Source organism: Acanthisitta chloris, unplaced genomic scaffold (genome assembly GCF_000695815.1).
Source record: "Acanthisitta chloris isolate BGI_N310 unplaced genomic scaffold, ASM69581v1 scaffold924, whole genome shotgun sequence".
Taxonomy (NCBI): Eukaryota; Metazoa; Chordata; class Aves; order Passeriformes; family Acanthisittidae; genus Acanthisitta; species Acanthisitta chloris.
In genome coordinates, this window is record NW_008670788.1 from 79,837 (window position 1) to 100,931 (window position 21,095).

Here is a 21,095-nt window from a genome sequence, read left to right on the forward strand (position 1 = left end):
AACAGAAACTGGCAAAACTTGCTTTGGAAAAAAGAATCTGTTCATCAACACTGGTACTTCATACAGTACTCTATGAATAGTTCCTGCCCTTGCTCCTTGCTGCATTTTGCATTTTCTATCTCAGACATGAAGAAAATTAAGATAGGAAGTTAGCATTCTGTGCAATTGGCCACAACCTCTTAAAACATTTTTGGGAGTAGTCCTCTTTGCTGGTAATTTCTCACCTTTCAAATGCTAGCAATATGAATAATTATGATAATTCAGATGCAAACCAGAAATATTTTAGGCCTTCTAATGAGGATATTTTTTGGCCACAAGACCAGTGGCTTTGGAATTTTGTTAACTACTTTAATTCTTTACTTTTGTAGCTATCTATTACTACAGCTATCCAGAACTCATTCCTGTTAAGTCCTGGATCAGTTATTCAAATAAAGGGCTGTAGTCTGGTGGATTCTTCTGCTGTCCACATGGCTCCAGTAGTAGCTCCCCACCTGAGGATGTGATGATTTCTTCCTGGAAAGAAAGAAACAGTATCAAATATTGAAAAAATATCAAAGGTCTAAACCTTCCCTATCTTCAAAAATAGCAATAAAGACTATCACTCCACAGTAATTTGCAACCAATTATGAATAACCATTTGATAAATAATTACAGACCAGCAAAGAGATCATATCAACTAATCAGCTTCTTCATGCTTTACTTGTACTTATGCCAGTAGTAACCTGTGCTACTATCAAATAATGAAATCACTGTACACAATAGGCTGTGATTTGTACTACCTGCTATTTGTCACACTACTTAGGAAAACCAGCTACAGACACCTATAAAGGATGTCCTGATGGGTTAATTTAACAGATATAATATGCCAGTCCTAATATGCTATTTCCATAGTTATAGGGATGAAAGAAACCTCTCCAGGCAGACTAAGCAAGAGCTCAATGTTAAGTGCTCACACACAACAGCAACAGCTTTCTGACTGATTGCAGGAAGGTGAAAGATATTAACCTTGCAAGGATAGACAGTCTTTACATACAGCACCTATTCTCATTAATTAAATACTTGCATGCTGAGTCTGTCATTCCAGTAACTGATTACCAAGACACTTACTGGAAAAGTAGAGAATTTGGTCTTTGCACTTATTCCCACAGTAATGATAGATCATTTTTACTTTTGTAGAAGTTTAACATTTCCAGATGCACAAAAATGAGCCAGAATTCAGATTTATATTGACTAAGATAGCAGTCTTTCACCTGAAAAATTAGGTTCAAGTTATGGATCTGTATATGGACCTAATATTTTCAAAACTTCTCTAGTTTCTATTCAAAATGCAATGCAAAGTCAATGCCTGATTTCCTCAGAACACATGCAGGCTCCCAGTTGTCGTTCCTTCTCAATCACTACATCAAACTCAGAATAAGTTCCAAAAGTTACTACTCAAATTAAATTCTTTTCGGAATCAAAGAACCACAGAATCATTTAAGTTGGAAAAGACCTCTAGGATCATCAAGTCCAACTTTTGACTAATCACTACTTTGTCTACCAGACAAGAAGTTTATGAGGATGTAAATACAAACACTGAGCAATGATCTTGGATATGTTATTGCTGCATTCCCACACAGTATTTAAATGCATATAGTAAAAATACAAGATGCACACTCATACCCTATTCTGTAAGGTTTGTTCTTCCAGCTAATGGTTACCAGCCCCTTGTCATCTCAGCTGAGTGACCTCTTCTTATTTTTTTACATCAAAATGAAGTAAAATGAAGTCAATAAGTACAAGCAAGTAAAAAATTTATTATGCCAGTTATGCCAGCCCTGTTGACTTTGATTGAAAGTGAAAAGGACCCTCAAAGAGAAGTCCAAACAACCTTTGGGGTGAGGAAGCATACTCTTGTCAAAAATAGTCCCTAGGAAAGCAGCACCTTCTGCAAACTATATAGCACTAGCTGCAAGTGTGTGCCCACAGCACTACCATTTACATACAGATTGCATAGCTGGTTACCAGAAGGCTTTGGGAAACTTGATAATGCACAGGGGATAGATGCTATGTTAGCCAGATGTCCTACATCCCACGCCTGATAATCTGCATTAGAGGTGTTGCACATTTCCCTTCCAAGGCCCTGGTCAGCCTCTTTCAAGTTGTACTGAGTCTGTCCTGGATGGAGCTACCTTTCTTCACAGCAGTCTGTATAGCTTTAAGTTTTGAATTTGTGGCTAAAGCCGTGTTGATAACACACTACATTTTTGATTATTGCTGGTCAGTGCTTGCACAGGATCAAGGCTTTCTCTTTTTTCCACAGGTCCTCCTCTTTTTTCCACAGTCCTTCCCAGACTGGGAATAAGGTAGGAGCTGGGAGGGGACACACAACCCAGTTGTTTGACCCAAACTGACCTAAAAGATATTCCATAGTGTATAATGTCATGCTCAGCAATAAAAACTGGGACAGAGGAAGATGTCTGTGGGGGATTTTGGCTTCCAAGGTGGCCATTAAGAGAGAATTTCATCAAATTAGGGGGAGGACATATTTTTTAGTCAAATGTGATACCTACTATCTCCCCATGTGGAAATATAATTTCTGCACGTATAATGTCATAGTGGACACTAAGGCAACAATAAACAGATGTTGCAAACTAGCTGAAATAAAAGCAAGATTTAAGAGAGATAAATTAGAAGAACAATAACCTCTGTGAGACTGAATACTTAAAAAATTATAAGCTGTAAAGAAAAGGAGCAAAAAGTTTTAAGACAAGAGTGAGAAAAGGATAAAAGGAAAGGGAACTAGAAAAGAGAAGATGAAGAGAAATTATAAGGATGGTTAAGAAGAAAGCAGAATTAAAACTGATGAAGACGGAGAGAGATGATGAAAAACGCTATCAGAAACAGTGCTGTTGTTTAGTTACTGTCTGGCAACAAGAAACATAAGCTAGAGGCAAAGTAATTCAAACCCATCCAAAGTCAAGTAGTACATTACTCTTCTAAGATTGTTTCAGTTAATAAGGAGTGATCCTTTACACATGGAGAACCCCTCCATGTTCCTTTCTTTACTGCAGGCCTCCACTCCACTGCTTTTGTACATTACAGCCTTCACATCAAAGGTCAAAAAACGCTGAAATTTCATTCAAAGACCTTTTTATGGTATTTCCAATCAAATTTTCCGCAGCAAAAAGGCTCAAAAAGTGTTATCTCTGTCAGCCCTTATTAGTCTATTTGTAGCCAAGGAGAGCACATATGGTGTAAGGGGACACAAATACATGCTGAAGCATTTGAAAGAAGGGGGAAAACCTTCTGATTCACTGCAACAAAAGACAAACTGTGAATATTAGAACTAGGTTTAATGTAGAACATTCTTTTCCCCACTATGGTTGCTACTATTTTCCAGTGTGGTTTCAAATTACACAGCTCCTCGTTAAATTATTAATCCATTCCACTCAGCTATTGATCTCTACCTAGCAAGTGTTACCTTGTGAAAATCAATAAGATCTGTCAGTGTTGCATGTCGGCTTGGATCTACCCCCAAGAAGCTGTAGAAATCCCCTGAAGCATCAACTAGGAAGTGCTTGAAGCCGCTTTGCTGACGGTAAGACAATGCGTAGCCCCAGATTTTCTCACTCACTCGCACCAGGAATGCACCTTCAGATTTATTCATCAACAACTCTTCTGCCTCCTGGCGGCTGATAATACCTGGCAAGAAAAAACCCTGTGGTTATGCAGGTAACAGGTCTGTCAGAATCAATCAAATGCAACAAACACAGAGCAAAAGGGAAATCAAAATGGTGTAGCTTCCCAAGACTGAAGTCTGTAGGAGGGATTAGAGCTGTGGAGACAATGTTTATGCTGTTTGCTGTGTAAGAGTGGCTGTAAGAATTTTGATGGAGTCTGGTGGTATATGCTTTTTAATTCTATGACTAAGAATTGCTTTTTCCCGCCCTTAGTGCTTTTTCAAAGGAAGTGCAGAAATGCAACTGGCCTATCAGACCAGTGAATTCTGTACAAGTGATTATTAAAGCAGACAAGCATGGTTTGGTATTGCAATCTGAATTTGCAATACATTGCTGGTATTTCAATTGTCTTGCAGTTCTTTTGACTCGGTTACCTTACTGTTTTATTGATCCTAAAGAGAAACAAAGCAAGTGCCAGGAGAAAGAACATTTGTCTGCATTTGTACATGCATACAGCCTTACTGTTTTATCGATCCTAAAGAAGAAACAAAGCAAATGCCAGGAGAAAGAGCATTTGTCTGCATTTGTACATGCATACACACATACACATAGATGCATGTAGATAAATTGGAGCACAAAGAAATCAAATCCTGCTAACAGAAATGGGTATTTTAGATTACTTATTCACAAGTCTGCATTTCTAGGGAAGGTTGTCACAGAGGAAAACAAGCAACAAAAGGGCATAGTAGTTTCCTTCTGGGACCTTTCAGGCTCAGTAATAGCCTCCTCTGGTTAAAAACTGTACCTATGAGCTAAACAGAGTACTAACACAGAGAAAAGACTGAATATTTTATTTGTTGGCCAGAAGTGAGCTCATCTTTATAATTCGTAGTGAGCAATAATCAGTTATGTACCTTGCTTCAGGAAAAGAAAAGACAAAATTAGTTGGAGCTTCTTGTATTACACAAGTGACATCCCATGGCCACTTCCTCTGTGAGCCAATTTAATTCTTTGGACAAACTCAACCTGGGAACAAACTCTCTCCCCATATCCCGGTCACCAAGCAGTCATTTGATAGGTGAATTTGTTCCTTTACTGTATGATGAACTTAATTGTCTGGGCAAAAGAAGGATCACAAATTCAGATTTTCACAGTAAAAAAAGAAAAAGGTTTAACAGGAATAGATCTTTCAAGAACTTTCCTATTTTATCTCTCTGTGATGGAGCAAAAAAAGGAAAAGGTTTAACAGGAATAGACCTTTCAAAAACTTTCCTATTTTATCTCTCTGTGATGGAAAAATCTCTTTTTCTTTCTGATCCCAGGGCACAACACTGCAGTTGCTGGTACTTCTGCCTGCAAATGGTATAACAGATAAACCCTATTCCGACCACACCCCATGTAAAAGGTGTGACCAGAATTGCATCCAGCACTGAACCAGGTCTTGTCATCCACCTAGAAATCCTGGTTCCATTTTCTGGTAGGCCTAGAGGACAGCAAGGTCATGTTTCAATTATCTGTGAAACACCAGATGCTCACTTTCTTCAGGAACAGATGTTGAAATAGGCCATTCTGAATGTGAACATGGCACAAGCGTCAATAAATAATACATGTACATGTTCCAAAGTTACTCTCTGTGAGGCTAAACTTTCTCAAAACAATACATGTAATATTTAATGAAACTACTTCTCATTGTAGAATCCTGCACATGTCCTAGTGAGAGCTCCATGAAGTCCAAGCCACATTGGTTTAGTGCAATAATAAACATAGTCCAGGAATTACTGGTTTGTACAAAGAAGGGTCTATCTGAAAGACCAAAGTTTAGAATGTTTTAATTAAGTCCTCAAGGAAATTTATGCCTCTGGGAGACATATGAAGGGATTGTGGAGGTCTGGGTCCTAAAAGCAAGCACTGTGTGATGTTAGGAAAGACAGAAAAACATCTCTTTCTTTCAATTTTTGTCTACTTTGAGAACTGATTGCTTTTACAGTTTTACTTGGTGCTGTAATGAAGGGCTTGATCTCAATGGGGCTCAGAGATCTCTACTGAAATATCCTCAGTACTAAGAGGAAACATACACATATACAGTCTGCTGAATGACGAACGGTTCTCTTTTCTGAAGGATACTACATCATCTTTGCACCAGGAATGCAAAACAGGCAGTAAAACATGCAAGCATACACATTTCTTTAGAAACAACATGTAACTTTTCCATACACATTAGAAACAACATGTAACTTTTCTTTAGAAACAACATGTAACTTTTCTCCAGCAGTGTCAATTGCTGCACTTTGCAAAACTAAAACCAATTTTGTTGGAAGTATTCTAAAATGAATTGTTGAAAGTTCTTAAACTCTATTCAAATGAAAAAATAGTATTAATATGAATCCATATGATACAGTATATTATGTGAAGCTGAATCACTAGACCAGGCACCATGTGTCAAAAAGTACACAAAAAAATGATTCCCAGCAGTGTCAATTGCTGCACTTTGCAAAACTAAAACCAATTTTGTTGGAAGTATTCTAAAATGAATTGTTGAAAGTTCTTAAACTCTATTCAAATGAAAAAATAGTATTAATATGAATCCATATGATACAGTATATTATGTGAAGCTGAATCACTAGACCAGGCACCATGTGTCAAAAAGTACACAAAAAAATGATTCTGAAATCACAGAATCACAGAATCACATAATCAGTTAGGTTGGAAGGTCATCTAGTCCAACCTCCCTGCTCAAGCAGGGCGATCCTAGAAACCATGGCTCAGGATTGCATCCAGATGGTTCTTGAGTATCTCCAGTGAGGAAGAATCCACAGCCCCTCTGGGCAATCTGTTCAGTGCTCAGTGACTTGCACAGTAAAGAAGTTCTTCCTCATATTCAGGTGGAACTTCCTGTGCATCAGTTTCTGTCCATTACCTCTTGTTTTATTGGTTTGCACTGCTGAGAAGAGCCTGATCCATCATCTTGGCACCCCTTATTCATATACATTAATGAGACCCCTCTCAGTTGTCTCTTCTTGAGACTGAACAGGCCCAGATCCCTCAACCTTTCCTCGTAAGTGAAGTGCTCCAGTCCCTTAATCATTTTTGCTGCCCTCCACTGGACCTGCTCCAGGAGCTCCATGTCCCTCATACTTAAGAGCCCAGAACTGGACACAGTGCTCCACATGTGGCTTCACAAGGGCTAAGTAAAGAGACAGGATCACCTCCCTCAACCTGCTGACAACACTTTTCTTAATGCATCCCAGGATTCCATTGGCCTTCTTAGCCACAAGAGCACAGTCCTGACTCATGGACAACTTGTTGTCCACCAGGACCCCCAGGTCCTTCTCCACAGAGCTGCTCTGCAGCAAGTCAGTGCCCAACCTGCACCACTGCTCGGGGTTATTCCTCTCCAGGGGCAGGACCCTGCACTTGCCCTTGTTGACATTCAGCTGGTTCTTCTCTGCCCATCTCTCCAAACTGTCAAGGCCCCTCTGAAGGGCAGCACAGCTCTTTGAGGTATCAGCAACTCCTCCCAGTTTTGTTAACAGCAGTGAACTTACCGAGAAGGCACTCTGTACCCTCATCCAAGTCACTGATTAATAAATTGAACAATACTGTTCCCAGTGCAGAGCCCTGGGGGATGCCACTAGTGACAGACCTCCAACTAGAATCTGTGCCACTGATCACAGCTCTCTGGGACCTTCCACTCAGCCAGTTCTCAATCCACCTCACTGTCCACATGTCCAACCCACACTTCTTAAGTTTGCCCATGAGGATGCTGTGGGACACAATGTTGAAAACCTTGTTGAAATCAAATTATTTGTGAACCCAGTTTTCTCTCAAATTGCCCTAATTTAAATACACATGAAAGGTTTTATTAGTGATTATGATGCCTACTTCCATGACAAATATCTTCTGGAAATACATGCAGATGAGCAACACTAACAAGCTCAGAGTAATCAGTGTCCAGGAAAGAATACAGAGTTCCATCACCAGCAAATACTGCATTAATTCCAATAATTAATATTTACACTGTAATTCTAGACTGAAACCATGCTGGTAACTTTTGGGGTAGGAACTGGGTACTGTTACAACTACTTCTTCTGTAACCAGTGTCAGAACCATTATGCAGCCCTGATGGGGAAGGAGGTGGCATAGACAATTTAGCCCCTATGAATATAGAGGATTTGAAAAAAATGAGAGCTGTAAAAATAGAGTGTCTGTATTATATAGTGAACACTATACTTTGGATATTTCTAGGGCTTGAATGACCATCACTATTGGGCATATTAATATGAAATTCATTTAGCATTGATTAGTTTAATGCTAAACAATCTGTTCACCTGCTCTCAACTCCCACCAGTAGAGCTAAAACACTGCAGGCTTCCATATGATGTTATCTTCTCTGCCAGACCTTATTTTTGATCTGGGTGCATTATATCATTCAGTAGGTGAGAAATGCTACATTGCCCACAGCCAAGTTCTTTTTCTGCTTTAATTCTCTTTCCTGCTAAATGCAGTGTAATAAATTATCAGTCAGCTGCTTTCTTCCCTTTTTCTCTCCTGATTCTGTTAACGGCTTTTGAGAAAACATCTCTCCCCACCATCTTCTCCCCTCCTTGCCTCCTAGTTATTTTATTTTTCTCTGGTTCAGTTCTTCAGTGGGTGGTGGTTGCAGCAATGAAAGTCTCCCTCTATCCTTTAAAAAACATTATCTTGTTCTCAAGGCAATTGGAAAAAGAGCATCACTGTTCACTCCCATGATGGCTGTAGAGAGATAGACAACATCTGTAAAACATGAACATTAAAACTTGTTTGAACTAAAGTCAAGAAACTTTGGTTTCCCAAGGCTCTGGTAAGAGGTTTAGAATCACAGATGCTCTTATTTGTGCTAGTTAGGATATTAATTAGAAATATTATCTGAAAGAGAAACCACTGATGCTTTGAAAACTAATTTTCCCCTTGCTCTCATTCTTGCTAATCCCTTTAAAAAAAAAAAAAAGGGTGCAGGGGAAGGCACCATCTTCACTTGCTATAAAGCAGCACTGTGTTAAAGCAGTAATCCTTTCACTAAGTCATTTAAGTAAATATCTCCTAATGAATTCATCTATCATCAGTATCATCATTTTAGCTCATCATGTGGCCAAAACTCAGTTCATTGGCTACCCCACTGAAACTCACGTCTTCTACCTGCCAAAGAATTTCTCTCAGAGTACACAAACTGCTGTTGTCTATAACAAACTGTAAAGGAGCAGAAAAGGTTTGACTGCAAGAGGATCAAATGTATAACTAACTCTTCTTGAAAGCATGGATACTCTATCAGCTGGTTTGAGTTTTAGCTTCCTACCCCTCAGATTCATTGCATGCATATACCTGTCCATTTTAAACATTCCAGTTTTGCAATGCTTATAGATATCAACATTTTGGATTCTTAGCATGAGAACAACATTTTATAAGAGTTATTTTGAATCATATGATGTTAATCATCAACTGACATGCTCCTAATTAACAGTTTCATTTTTAAAATACAGGGCCTGTAATGACAATTTATAGATGAAAAAGTAAGTCTTAACATTTTTGTTGCAGTTATGTTCTTTTTACTGCCACCAGTCTTCCAAAAAGGAAAAAGAACATCCTAACATATAGGATATATTAAACTCACAAGGGAACTAAAGAGTTCATTATGAATTTAGTGAGCATAGCTAAGAAATCTTGATGCTGCCTTCCAAGTTTACAGCAGACTCAATAGCAGAAAATGCTATTCTGAAATATTATGCTTCTGCTTCCCACCCTTCTTTCAGCATTATCTTACATACATCCTTGGGTGAAACTCAGGAGGTGAAATGCATAAATAATTGCTACAAGAATGCCATAACAAGCAGGAATCCGAACTAGAAAAGCTGATAAACTTTGCCAACAAGCAAGACTATATACTAGAAGTCTAAAATTATTTTTTTAGTATTATACAAAGTTACATCATGCCCATTGTTGTAAACTACGAGTGGTTTAATGTACCACATGCAATAATAATGTCTACATATGAAGACAATTTGGCCTTTAATGGCCAACATTTTTTTGATATACAAATGCACATTTATATATACTAAAGGACTGGCTAAAATTAGGGGGACAGCAGGTACAAACACAGCCAGAAGCCTTCATTTACCTTTCTGCAATAGAAGCTATTGGCTCAGCTGATGTTTTCTCTTTTGATGTATTTTCATTAGCTTGATCTCAAACACTCTAGTGCATGAGGTTTGACTCATAGAGAAAAAGTGTCACAAGTACTGGCATGGATAAATGAGAGCAATGTAATGAGAGCATTCATGCCAAAAGTGCTTTCATGACCATGATGAAAAGCCTTCTATTTCATGCAAAATTGACTTGTTGAACAATCATGAATATTCACGTGTAATCAATGAAGAAGAAAGAGATTCATCCTGTTTATACAACTTAAGATATCTAAGCAGGGAAGTGTGTGATTTAGTTCACCAATCAGGATCCAAACCAGACAGAAGCCAATATCAGTGCTTCTTTTGTTTTCAAGGGGATTAGATTAGATGCCCATATGAATACCTGGCAATCATTACATGAATGATTCAGATGCTAAAGGTCATACAGACGCATTACACCTAGAGCAAGCCTAAATAATAAATAAATGAATAAACACAAGGAACTATGAGGACTTAGCAGATATCTCCTGAATAATGTAAAGGACTATATTTGTTCAATTATACAGGCAGATCTAATCAGTAATTTGAAAGACAGTGATAAAATAGCACAAGGTTAGCTTGCTAAGCATCAGCCAATCCCTCCCATTTTCTGGAACTGCAAAACTGATGTAGATAGACATACTACTATAACTATACCACATATATATAGCAAATTTTCCAAAAATTTCCAAATCTACTTCTTCTCTCCAAGCCTGAGAGTCCAAAAGTTGGATTACACCTTACCACGCAAAAAAAAAAAAAAAAAAAAGCCTGAAATAAATTTGTATGGAACAGATTTTAGGGGTTTGGCCATTGTAAATCAAAACAAAAAAGTTCTGGTTTGAGGAGAGGAAAATACACCACAGATTTTTCAGCCTACTTCATTATGATTTAAAAAATTGTGTTGTTGGAAGTAAAATTCAAACCTATTCAGGATCAAAGTCTGAATAAAGACAAACAGTTTTGAAAGAAATAATCAGAAAAGTGAACAGAAATTCAGAAGGGATTGATCCATCTCGAGCCAGTCTGGTTTTAGAAGAGCTGATAACCTGTGTTAGAGTGCAGCATTCACATAAACCCTTGTCAGGAAGAGCAAGAACAGATTCTAAGAACACGACTCTGTAAACCTAATGGAGAGAGGCAGAGATTTCAGAGCCCGCAGAGCAGGAAGATACATATGGGAACAAACACAAGCTAAGATGAAAACTGAATCTTGGGAACTAAGGTTTAGAATAAATCTGAACTCCTGGAGATCCCATAATAAGGTGGTTCAGTAAAGGATTGAAACAAATGTTTGAATGCAAAACACTAGCAATCATCTTTGGTCTAGGAGAAGGTGAAAAATCCAGCTCCTTCAACCACTTGGAAAGATCAAAGGCATAAAAGCAGAGAAGATGAAGTGGTTGCTTCCCTACAGTGCAAGAACTAGAGCACCTATAGTTTATGCTCTCAAGGAAAAGGTATCTCTACATCACTCAAAGCAAGTTTCCTCAGGTTTTCTTCTTCAGTTCTCTCCCACAAGTGTAAGTCTATATATGGACTCTTAAACTGACTGAACATACTTACGGTTGTTCATTTCCCAGGACACAATTAATGTACAAAACTGATGTCTAGACTGAATATGTTATCCTTGAGACTATCAATGTCACATGTCATTTAAAGAACACCTTTATCAGTTATGGTGGTTTATGGACTGAGCTGCAACAAAAATAGTCAAAGGACAATGTATATATTTAGGTCATATTTTGTCATTTCTCTGGCATTTCTAGAAGAAGTAGTATGCACAATTAAATACATGCACAAACATGTGCAGCTACAGGATCTTAGTGTGTGCCACTCTATTAAAGAGGTTGCATCCTCTCCTTCCTTTTAGTCACAATACCTTTTTGGATAGTGCAACAAAACAAATAGCAAAAGAAGAGATCAATAGTATTGTGTGAGAAAAGCTATAGCTGAGAGATAACAACAGCTCTGCCTCTGCTATTTCACAATAGAAGCAATAAAAGCTAAAAAGCAAAGCAAGGGAGTAAATCAAAGACGTCTGGTAATAGAAACAAAGCTGTTGAAGCTATTCACCATCTGCTGTTAAGGCAGGATAAACTCACACGGGACTCAATCTTCAAAGGAGTTCTGTTCTCATTTAAGCATATAAATGGCCAGGCTTAAAAAAACCCCAACAACCAACAATACGACAACAATAAAACACTAAACATAAAACCAGAATAAAGATTGTGGGTTTGTTGTTTGTGGTGTTTTGGCTTGGGTTGGTTTTTTTTCAAAACCTAGTCACAAGTGTCATGGCAAGAGCCCAAGAGCTAAGGGGTGCTGAGTTCCTATGTAATGCTTTTCCCATTTACAGCTAGTAAGAATGCAGATATTTCATGTTGTGTTGTGTGTTATTAATCTAGTTTAAGTCCTAGTAAATAGTAAAATTTATGGATACTGATAATACAGAAAATATGTGCAATAGGTCACAAAAAGCAAAACCTAAAAATAAATAAAAATAGAATATATCTGTCAGCATGGAACTGCAAAGGGTAGCAAAGCTGGGATGTATTTAGAAATCCAGGTAAAATGCATATTTGAAATACACTGCCCATGTAAGAGATGGGTTATCTGAGTACTCAGGGGTCAGTATGGAGCTGACCTCCTCTCTGAGCTACACAGCAAAAGTGAAGTAACACTGGTTAGGGAGTCTCTGGAGAAAGTGTTCTTTGCTCCACATTCACCAACTTTTCTTCTGCACATTCTCAGAAGCCATGCATGCAGTAACATAACTAAAATGGAGATAAATTTGTGCTGTTAAAAGCAAGCAGGAGCCCAATACCTCTCCTTCGCCATTCCTCTCCTTTGTAACCGACCTGGTACATTTAAGACATACATAGAATTGGGAAACAACACATCAGTGAAACTCAACTACCTCCCCAATGAGCCCTGCTCAGTAAGGAAAGTATTTTCTGGTCTATGTACAGACATGTATAGAAAATCAAGGCCCAGAGGAATAATGTATTTGTGATGGCAAGAGATCCCTTGAGGCAAGGATGAGGCACATTGATAATGCATCATGCCATAAGCAAGGACACTTTGAAAACTTATGTGGTGCAGAGGACTAACTTGAGTCTCCTTATAGGCAAAACTCATCATGGAAAAGTATATGTACAAATATATGGGCCTGGTTTTGTTTGGGTGGCATTGTTTCTACTTTATTTTTTTGTTGTTGTAGGCTTGTTGTTGGGGGTTGTTTGTTTGATTGATTTTGGTGCTGGTTGTTGGCTTTTTTGTTACACTACGGATTCAGCTCTCTGTTCTGTCAGGGTACAGCAGTTCTAAGAATAAAAAACTCAGACCTCAGAAACTTTCTTAATTCTCTAGGAATGAGATTCTTTAAAGCAATTAAAAACCTACAGAAATTCTGAAAGAAATGCATAATGCATTTCTCCCCTGGGAATCTTCAAAAATCCCATTTAAATGAGTAGTGCAGTTATGATGAGTATTTTTCTTCAGGTTTACAGAAAATCAAGTGTGCTACATCCATTGTTGCCAGTGTGGCTTACAGTTAATTCCCTATGCACTCTGAGGAAAAATATACCCCTTAATTGTCTCCTTTAAAGTTCATTCTACATCCAAACTATCAAATACTGTAAAAACCCTTTATATTCACTGTCAAAATATTTACACCTTATTCCCTAGCAAGCAGTGCAGCACATAAAAGACAGGCATTGGCACCACTTATCTCAATATACTACTGTATAATAGAGCTGTAAATTTTTCTGTTAATGTCTCCTCAAAGCCTATTGTTCCTTTCTTTCCTTCTTTTCAGATGAGCCTATAGAACACATTAGCTGGAAGGAAATCAAAGATTTTTACCTCGCTCTTCCCTTTGCACATTGTTAATTGTCACCTATCAGAAGAGAAAAGGTAGGACAAAATAGCCTTATACCCTTTATCTATATTTATTTTTTCTTTAGATATAGGCTCTTCTGAACTGAAATCCCAACATGAAACTTCTGATATTACCCTTTAATTTTTGTGAGTTTTGTCATCTAAACAGCTTTTGAAAAGAAGTTCATGTTGAAGAATAGAACAGTTAACCATTCCACTTTCAGTGATTTCTCAATCTACATTCCCTTTGTGCAGTTCAGCATGCATGATCAATGAATTGACATAAATTATGGGTCAAGAATATTTAATTTTGTACTGTTTTCTCTGTTGAAACACTTGCATTTTAAAGTTGGAAGCCTCTACGTTCTACTGAAGTCAGTGGAAGATCAGCAACAGGGAGGTTGGGTGTTGGGTTTGGTTTTGTTTGGTTGGGTTTTTTTCCAAATCAGTAAATACCCCCTAGCCTATATAAACATTCCAGATGCTGTTATATATAGTTGACATTGTCTGCAAATAGCATGGAAAATAAGTATATTCATTAGGATGTCTTCAAATTTGAGGAAGTATCAGTACACTGATTTGAACTTTGTTATGAACATTATTCTTGTAGGATGCATTCATGTCTGTACAAAACAGATAGGATTGAATTTTTATTTCTATTATGTGTGATAAAGATAGCAAACTATACAGACTATCAATAAACTTCTGTGATAGGTGCATGATGTGACACATGCAAAGTAAATATGAAGATCTTGCTGTGTCTTCTAAAACATCAAAATTTGTTTAACCAGTAAAGTACACAATAATACCTGGCTAGAACCTGACAGGGCTAGAAATAAAACAGTGATATAATAAAAACAGAGCAAAGAAACTGATTTATGCACTAATCCTTGTTCAGCAAAGAAAAATGCATCTGTTCTGGTACAATAGTCACTGATACTGTGTTTTGTGTGAAAATTGAAAAGTGTGGCAGTTGTTTAGAAGGTTAGTGGTCAGTATTAACCATCCTTTCTCCAGGCAGACTAAGAATTTGCATTCATTCTGTCTTGGTCTTGCAAGCAACAGAGGAAAAAGAGAAGGAAATTCTAGCTCGTGGGCATCTTTTGCAAGCATTTCACTTCACTGATTTACATTACTCACCTTGTTACTTCTCATCTAAATTCTCAAATTTTGTTGAATTTGAAAATGAGAGAGTATGCAAAAGAGATCTAAATCAAAGAAAAATATGAGAAAGCTAATCCATGAAAAGAGAGGATGAGAGAAAAAAAGCCCTCCTGAAATCTATTTGTGTTTTCATAACTCCAGCCATCACGAAATTCTTGTTTCTCCTAAATACTTCTGAGGGCAGCATGGATATGAACAAAGATGAAAGACAGCTTTTACCAAACCAATTTTTCAAAACACAACAAAGCCCACAGGGAGATTTTTGTTTCCATTGGATTTCTGGGGAAAAAAAAAAAAAAAAAAAACAAAGTAGAAGAATTAGTTAAAAATAGTTTCTTGGTAGAACCTTCCTGGCTTTGTACAACCCACTCAAAGGCAACACTGTCAGGTGACACTCCAGGGGGAACACAGGGACCAAAGACAAGAATAGTGCACAGAATAGCCCTACAGCTAAATAGGCTTGGCTGGGATGACATTGCTGCAGAGAGATGGTTTCAAAGAGCCCATTAGTGGCTGATGGGTAGTTGCTGGAGGAGAGATGGGAGATACAGTCCTGAGCACACAGAAACTTGTGAAGTTGGGGGGAATTCTGTCATGAATCAAAGGCTTCTTTAAAAGATAAAGAAATATATAAAAGTAGAAATTATTTGTAATTCTAAATCATCAATTGCTAGACACTTTAACTGCTGAATGTATTGCAATCGGTATTGAGTGGCAGTTCTCTTGTCACGCAAGATGCATTTGGAACTTAAAACTCTACAGATCTGCTCACTTAGTGTGTGTAAATGTTACCATTTCCCACTTTCTGCAAGTGGAAGACAAATACGAAAAAGTGCACGCATTGAAACGACTGTCAGTCTCATGGATTGTTTTTGAAACAAACCTGTCTCATCAGGCTTATGTCAGCTTGCAGCATCTCCTTTCTCTCAAGTCTATGTGTACATTTAACCACCAAGATTTTCTTTGAAACACAGTGACAGAAGAAGTACTTGCACTTGCAAATCTGCAGTTGTTTAATCTCAACAAGGAAGAAAATTTGAGCACAAAATTTCTACCTGGAAGGATAAACTATTCAGTCTTTTAAAACAGCTACATATTTACTGTCTCTGAAATAAGCATTACTTAGTGGAGTGTGGAATACTTTACAGAACATGTAATTCCATAAGTGCTATTTAAATAACTAAATGCTAAAAAAAAAAAAAAAAAAATTATATTAGCACCAGGTTCTGTCTCTGCAGTACACATTTTAATATATTGATGCTCTTTATGGAGAAAGATACTTCTTTCGATCTTCAAATAATTTTGACATAAGAAAAATACAATATGCTAAAACCAATTGTATATGGTTTCACATACAGTCTTACAGTATTGATATGTAAATCAGTTTTGATGCTTCTGAATTGTGAATATATTAATGCTTAGGCACAGTCGTTTTGTCTGCAGTGCAGACTGAGCCCTTTGTGTAACCATCCCTCTTCTAAAAACATGGCTGCATTTATGGATGTATAGAAGAGACAGCAATAATGAACAGCCATTAAAATAGCCTACTGTGGGCAAAGAAAAAATTAACTCTATCCCAGCCAAAACCAGGACATTACCCCACCATTTGCATGCTCTATCATGAATATACCACACGTAAGGGAAAACAGGGGTTTTATTTCAGTGCCCATGAATTTCTTATTGTATAGGCTGTGACTGTGACATTATAATGAATAAATGCTAAAATAAATCAACAAAAACTTCGGCAAAACAGTTAGAGTCCAATTAGCTTTTGCCTTGTATATTGTACAGCCATTTATTCTGGGGCCATTTTGTGACCTATTATACCCCATTTTCCATCATACAATCAAGTATAGAAAATGCAGAAAAATTAAAAAAACAGGGCCTTGTCCACACAGACTGGACTGAGATAAGCAGCTGCCAAAAAAGCTTTCTAATAATAACAGTAATAAATTACTGACAATTTTAATGTGTTCTGACTTTATATCAAAAGGAATGAGTAAGACAGCACCATTAAGTCCTAGTGCACATTCCCTGTGCCATTATTGCCACAGCTGAAAATAGCTATGAAACATAAGCACTGGATTTACTAAATGAAGAAAGGAACAAATTACTTAGATAATAGGAAGCTACTAGCAAATTTCATCAACCCAAGTGAGAAGCAGCAAAATGCTCAAGAATATTCTGAAATCATGAAAGCTTCATGATGCAGAGATTGACCATAGAAAGACAAACAAAAGCAAAGCATTAATATCTATATGATCACATTTTCTGGGTATTCCTGCCTTTGTCAGATCATCCCCAAGAACCATATGGAAAAAAACAGAAACCCAGGAGAGAAAAATAGTGAATTCAGTCATGAGCCAAATTCTAAAAATCCTGAAATTCTTAATGGTTAAAACTTAGAGAAAACCAGTTGTGCCACTGTCTCAAGTTCATCCCTAGAAAAATATAACATTAATTTAAAAGAAAAAGAGTCACTCTCAGGCATTATTCTCTTATCCACATTACCATAAAATCTGTCATGTATGAAAGCAGGATAATGTCTTTATAAAAACAAAGCTTGAATAAGAATATCTTCAATACATACTTCACTTTTTCACAATTTTTTGAATTAAGATAAAGCCAAAAACTTCAAATTTGGATTTAGAAACTGAACTTACTGACTTTATTAGAAGACTGACATATTTATTTGGGTGTAATAACACAACCAAAAATATATATTGCAGCTTCAGGCAAATGAGAAATATACCCTAATACTATTTAGAAAAAAGCTTAAAAAAATAAGTGAGATGAACTGAATGAAAGCACATTTTAGAACATCTGTAGAGCAATGACCTTGTTAGTGCTTAGAAAAAGGAAGACAACTGGATTGTCTTTAGACTAGTAGATGGATCCAAAATTTACTATATGATGCATCTCTGAATGAATACTTTAATTACTTTCCATGAAGGCAATTAATTTGCAGTTCTAACTAAAACAGAGAGGTAAGATTTTGACATGAGTAAGAGCTATTAGATATTCAAAACCAGCTTGTATGCAAATTGAAAACCAGATCCCTCCATATACATCCATTCTTACTAAATTTTATGAAAATGTCAAATTTCTGTGAACAAACATCTTGAATAGTGTAACACAGAATGCACAGCTGGGCAGGAAAGGTTTTGTAGTTCTACTGGTTAGTGATAGAGAGGTGATATCTAGGTTTCTCATGTTTTGACCACTGGGAAGGTTCAGGACCTTCTTTGGGAGTCTTCCTGCCTATCTCGGTTTATCATGTTTTGACCATTGGGAAGGTTCAGGACCTTCTTTGGGAGTCTTCCTGCTATGTAGCTAGTTTAAATGGCTTTATTTTATGCTAGCATTGATTTGTCATTCAGTACCCTGGGAATGCATTATGAATACAACTTCATTAATTTAGTGGTCTCACTCTAAGAGCATTTGCCCAATGAATGGACACTGACATGTCTAGAAGTTAATTGACTTGCATGGCAGTAAACTAGATATCACATTACAGCCCCTGACAAGCTGCTAATTTGCTAGAGTTACTAATGTTTTCCACTGGCCTTTTCATATTGATACTGATTTGTATTGATATATCTATGCTATTTTAATTTTGCTTCCTATATGAATATACAGAAGTTATGTTTTGATTCTTCATTGCATTCAACAAGACTCATTAAACCTTTAGCTTGACCTCCAGCAACGCAATTTGACTTCTGGATTCTGGGGTCCATTCTACATCAGCCCAGAAAGGCATCTCAAAGTTCATTCAGGTGGGTAAGGACCAGGATGGCATCATCACAGGGCACAGTGAGCTCCAGCTTCTCTCTTCCCATGGCATGTTCTGCTGTACTTTCTGACATAGCTGAGGGTTGCTGTATGGTCCCAACATGAAAATCATCATTTCAGGAAGAACCTAGACTACTGTCCTAAATTTGGCCCACAGTTTATGGACACTTTGATACATTATCATGAATACACTGAGTAAGTACCAGCTGATAATGGCAATTATATAGCACAATACAGGTTCTGCAATCACTACAGCAATTGTGAATATAAGGTATTAAAACTTTCCAGGAGGCTTTAATGATAATGTTCTTGAGCATGAATTAGACAGAAGTAGTGGAAGGCATTCTGTGTTTGCTTTTAAGTAATAAACCCCCCTTGTTTTTTAACAAAAATACAGCCCACAATCAAAAATAATTGATCAATCCTTCTCATTTTTATGATTAAATTAATACACCCAAGATGTACCAAAACCTGACATGTATACAAACACATACACATGCCCATGATGGTCTTCAAAGGCACATATATTGCAGCTCACCTAGACCACTCTAATCTCATGGATGCTAAAGCTGTCAAGATACATTTTCCATAAACGTGAATGACAACAGCACTAGTAAATCACAATGCCAGCACAGTTCACTTAATAGAAGGAGAAAAATCAAATCACAGTTAACACGGAGTCCTGGAATTCAAATTTTACAGCTGAATGTTACGAAAGATAATTAAGCAGAAAGTATACTGTGTTCTTTGCTTTTCATGCTTTTCTTACGGATAAATGAAAATATTCTTTTTTCCTCAAATATATTCCCTTTTTGTAAGGTTTAAGAATGCATACATATTTTAGGTCCATTAGCAGTCAAATCTGAAATCTATTTACATCTTTGAGTAGCTTCCAGATGACATCACTTACCTCGTAAGAAATCTTTCTACATGTTTTTTTAATCAAGTAATCATTAGAACTTTTATTGCTGAAAGGGATGCAGATTTAAATCATGGAGTATTTTCCCATATTCAAATTAGAACAGCAGTTCCAGATAGATTTCTACAAAGAATTTTCTCTAAGTACTTGAAACTATACTTCTTTATCTAGCTCAAGGAAAAGTAAATATAGGAATAATATTGATAACTAATTTTTCTTTTCACACACTTGTCTAGATTTGGGAACTTTAGGCTAGCTATTAATTACAGTGCTTTCCAGTTGCTTGCAGCATTCTTGCATATTGATTTAGCATGCTGCTCCTCAGGGGGAAAAGTTACCTTTAATTACTCAATAAAGTGAACCTGACACTGAAGCACTGTTGAAAGTCAAATGAGAAAAATATTGGGATAGTAAAAATTTCACACCTAATGAGCAGCAGTATAAAAACTATGTGTAGCTGTGACAATGATCCAATTCTGGACATCCTTTGGGATTTCACACAGTTCACAGTTAAGCCACTAAAAAACAGCCACTAAATAACCTCCTACCAGCAGTGGAACTAAGGTAAGTGAGCTAATAGCTAGGCTCAAACTCACAGCAGGATAACCTGAATTAGGTGTTTGAAGCCACTGCTTTGTAAAAGAAATGGTTCCAGTGGAGGAACCAACTTCATCTCAGGTTCAGAAAATGATGCAAACAGAAGGAAACAGAATTTTGTACTTAATTTTGAATACAATGTCTGGAATTCAGAGTCCTCCATTTCTGCTAAATTTCATGACTGAATGAATTTACAGTAGCCACATGTGTTCATGAAAGATCTGTCCTGTGTTTAACCATGACGAGCAGTGGTAACAGCAGTGGCAGAATGTTCCATGGAATTATGTATTATTTAGATCTAAGTTCTCCCTATCAGTTTAAGAACTATTGTGTATTACATTATAGATGCCAATCTTGGATAGAGAGGTGGAGTATGAAGCAATCAGAGCCAATGTTAATCAGTGTGCCAATCTGCATAGCCTTTTTGGAGTTTTGCCTCTTAAAAAGATTCATGAGATAGTGATTTGACATACCCATTCCCTAAAAGGCCAGGAGAAGAAGGAAGAACTGAACTTTCTGAAATCCAAGAGGGAAGAAAGGGAACTGTCATTCCCTTAACATGGAATGTGAGGCAAAGGCAAGTTTTTCATCCCTATACTCCACCTCATTTTGCCTCCATGCCAGCATCATATGGTGAAGTCACACATAGAGGTTAGTTGCCTACAGAATCTCAGAAATCTCTTCCCTTTGTTTTCTTATTAGCTCCTGCTGTTTATCTCCTGTGGTGAAAGCAGTTTAAATGTCACAATCTGCTCCTAACTGGGTGGAGTTAAGCTAAACCAGCAACATAATTTCATGCAGCCATATGCTTTTTCTCCCCTCCATGATTACACACAATACCTGCTGATACCCTGTTTGAGGGAGTTGTCTTAGCTCAGCAGG

At 37.2% G+C, this 21,095-nt stretch overlaps 1 protein-coding gene across 1 annotated transcript in view; it reads right to left on the bottom strand.

The window, feature by feature from the left end:
* Positions 1-420: 420 nt before the first annotated feature.
* The window catches only part of SH2D4B (SH2 domain containing 4B), a 65,127-nt gene continuing 44,452 nt past the window's right edge, over positions 421-21,095 (bottom strand). Inside the window, 2 exon segments of the mRNA XM_009073797.1 lie at positions 421-513; positions 3,464-3,684. Coding sequence (XP_009072045.1) covers positions 421-513; positions 3,464-3,684 — 314 coding nt within the window.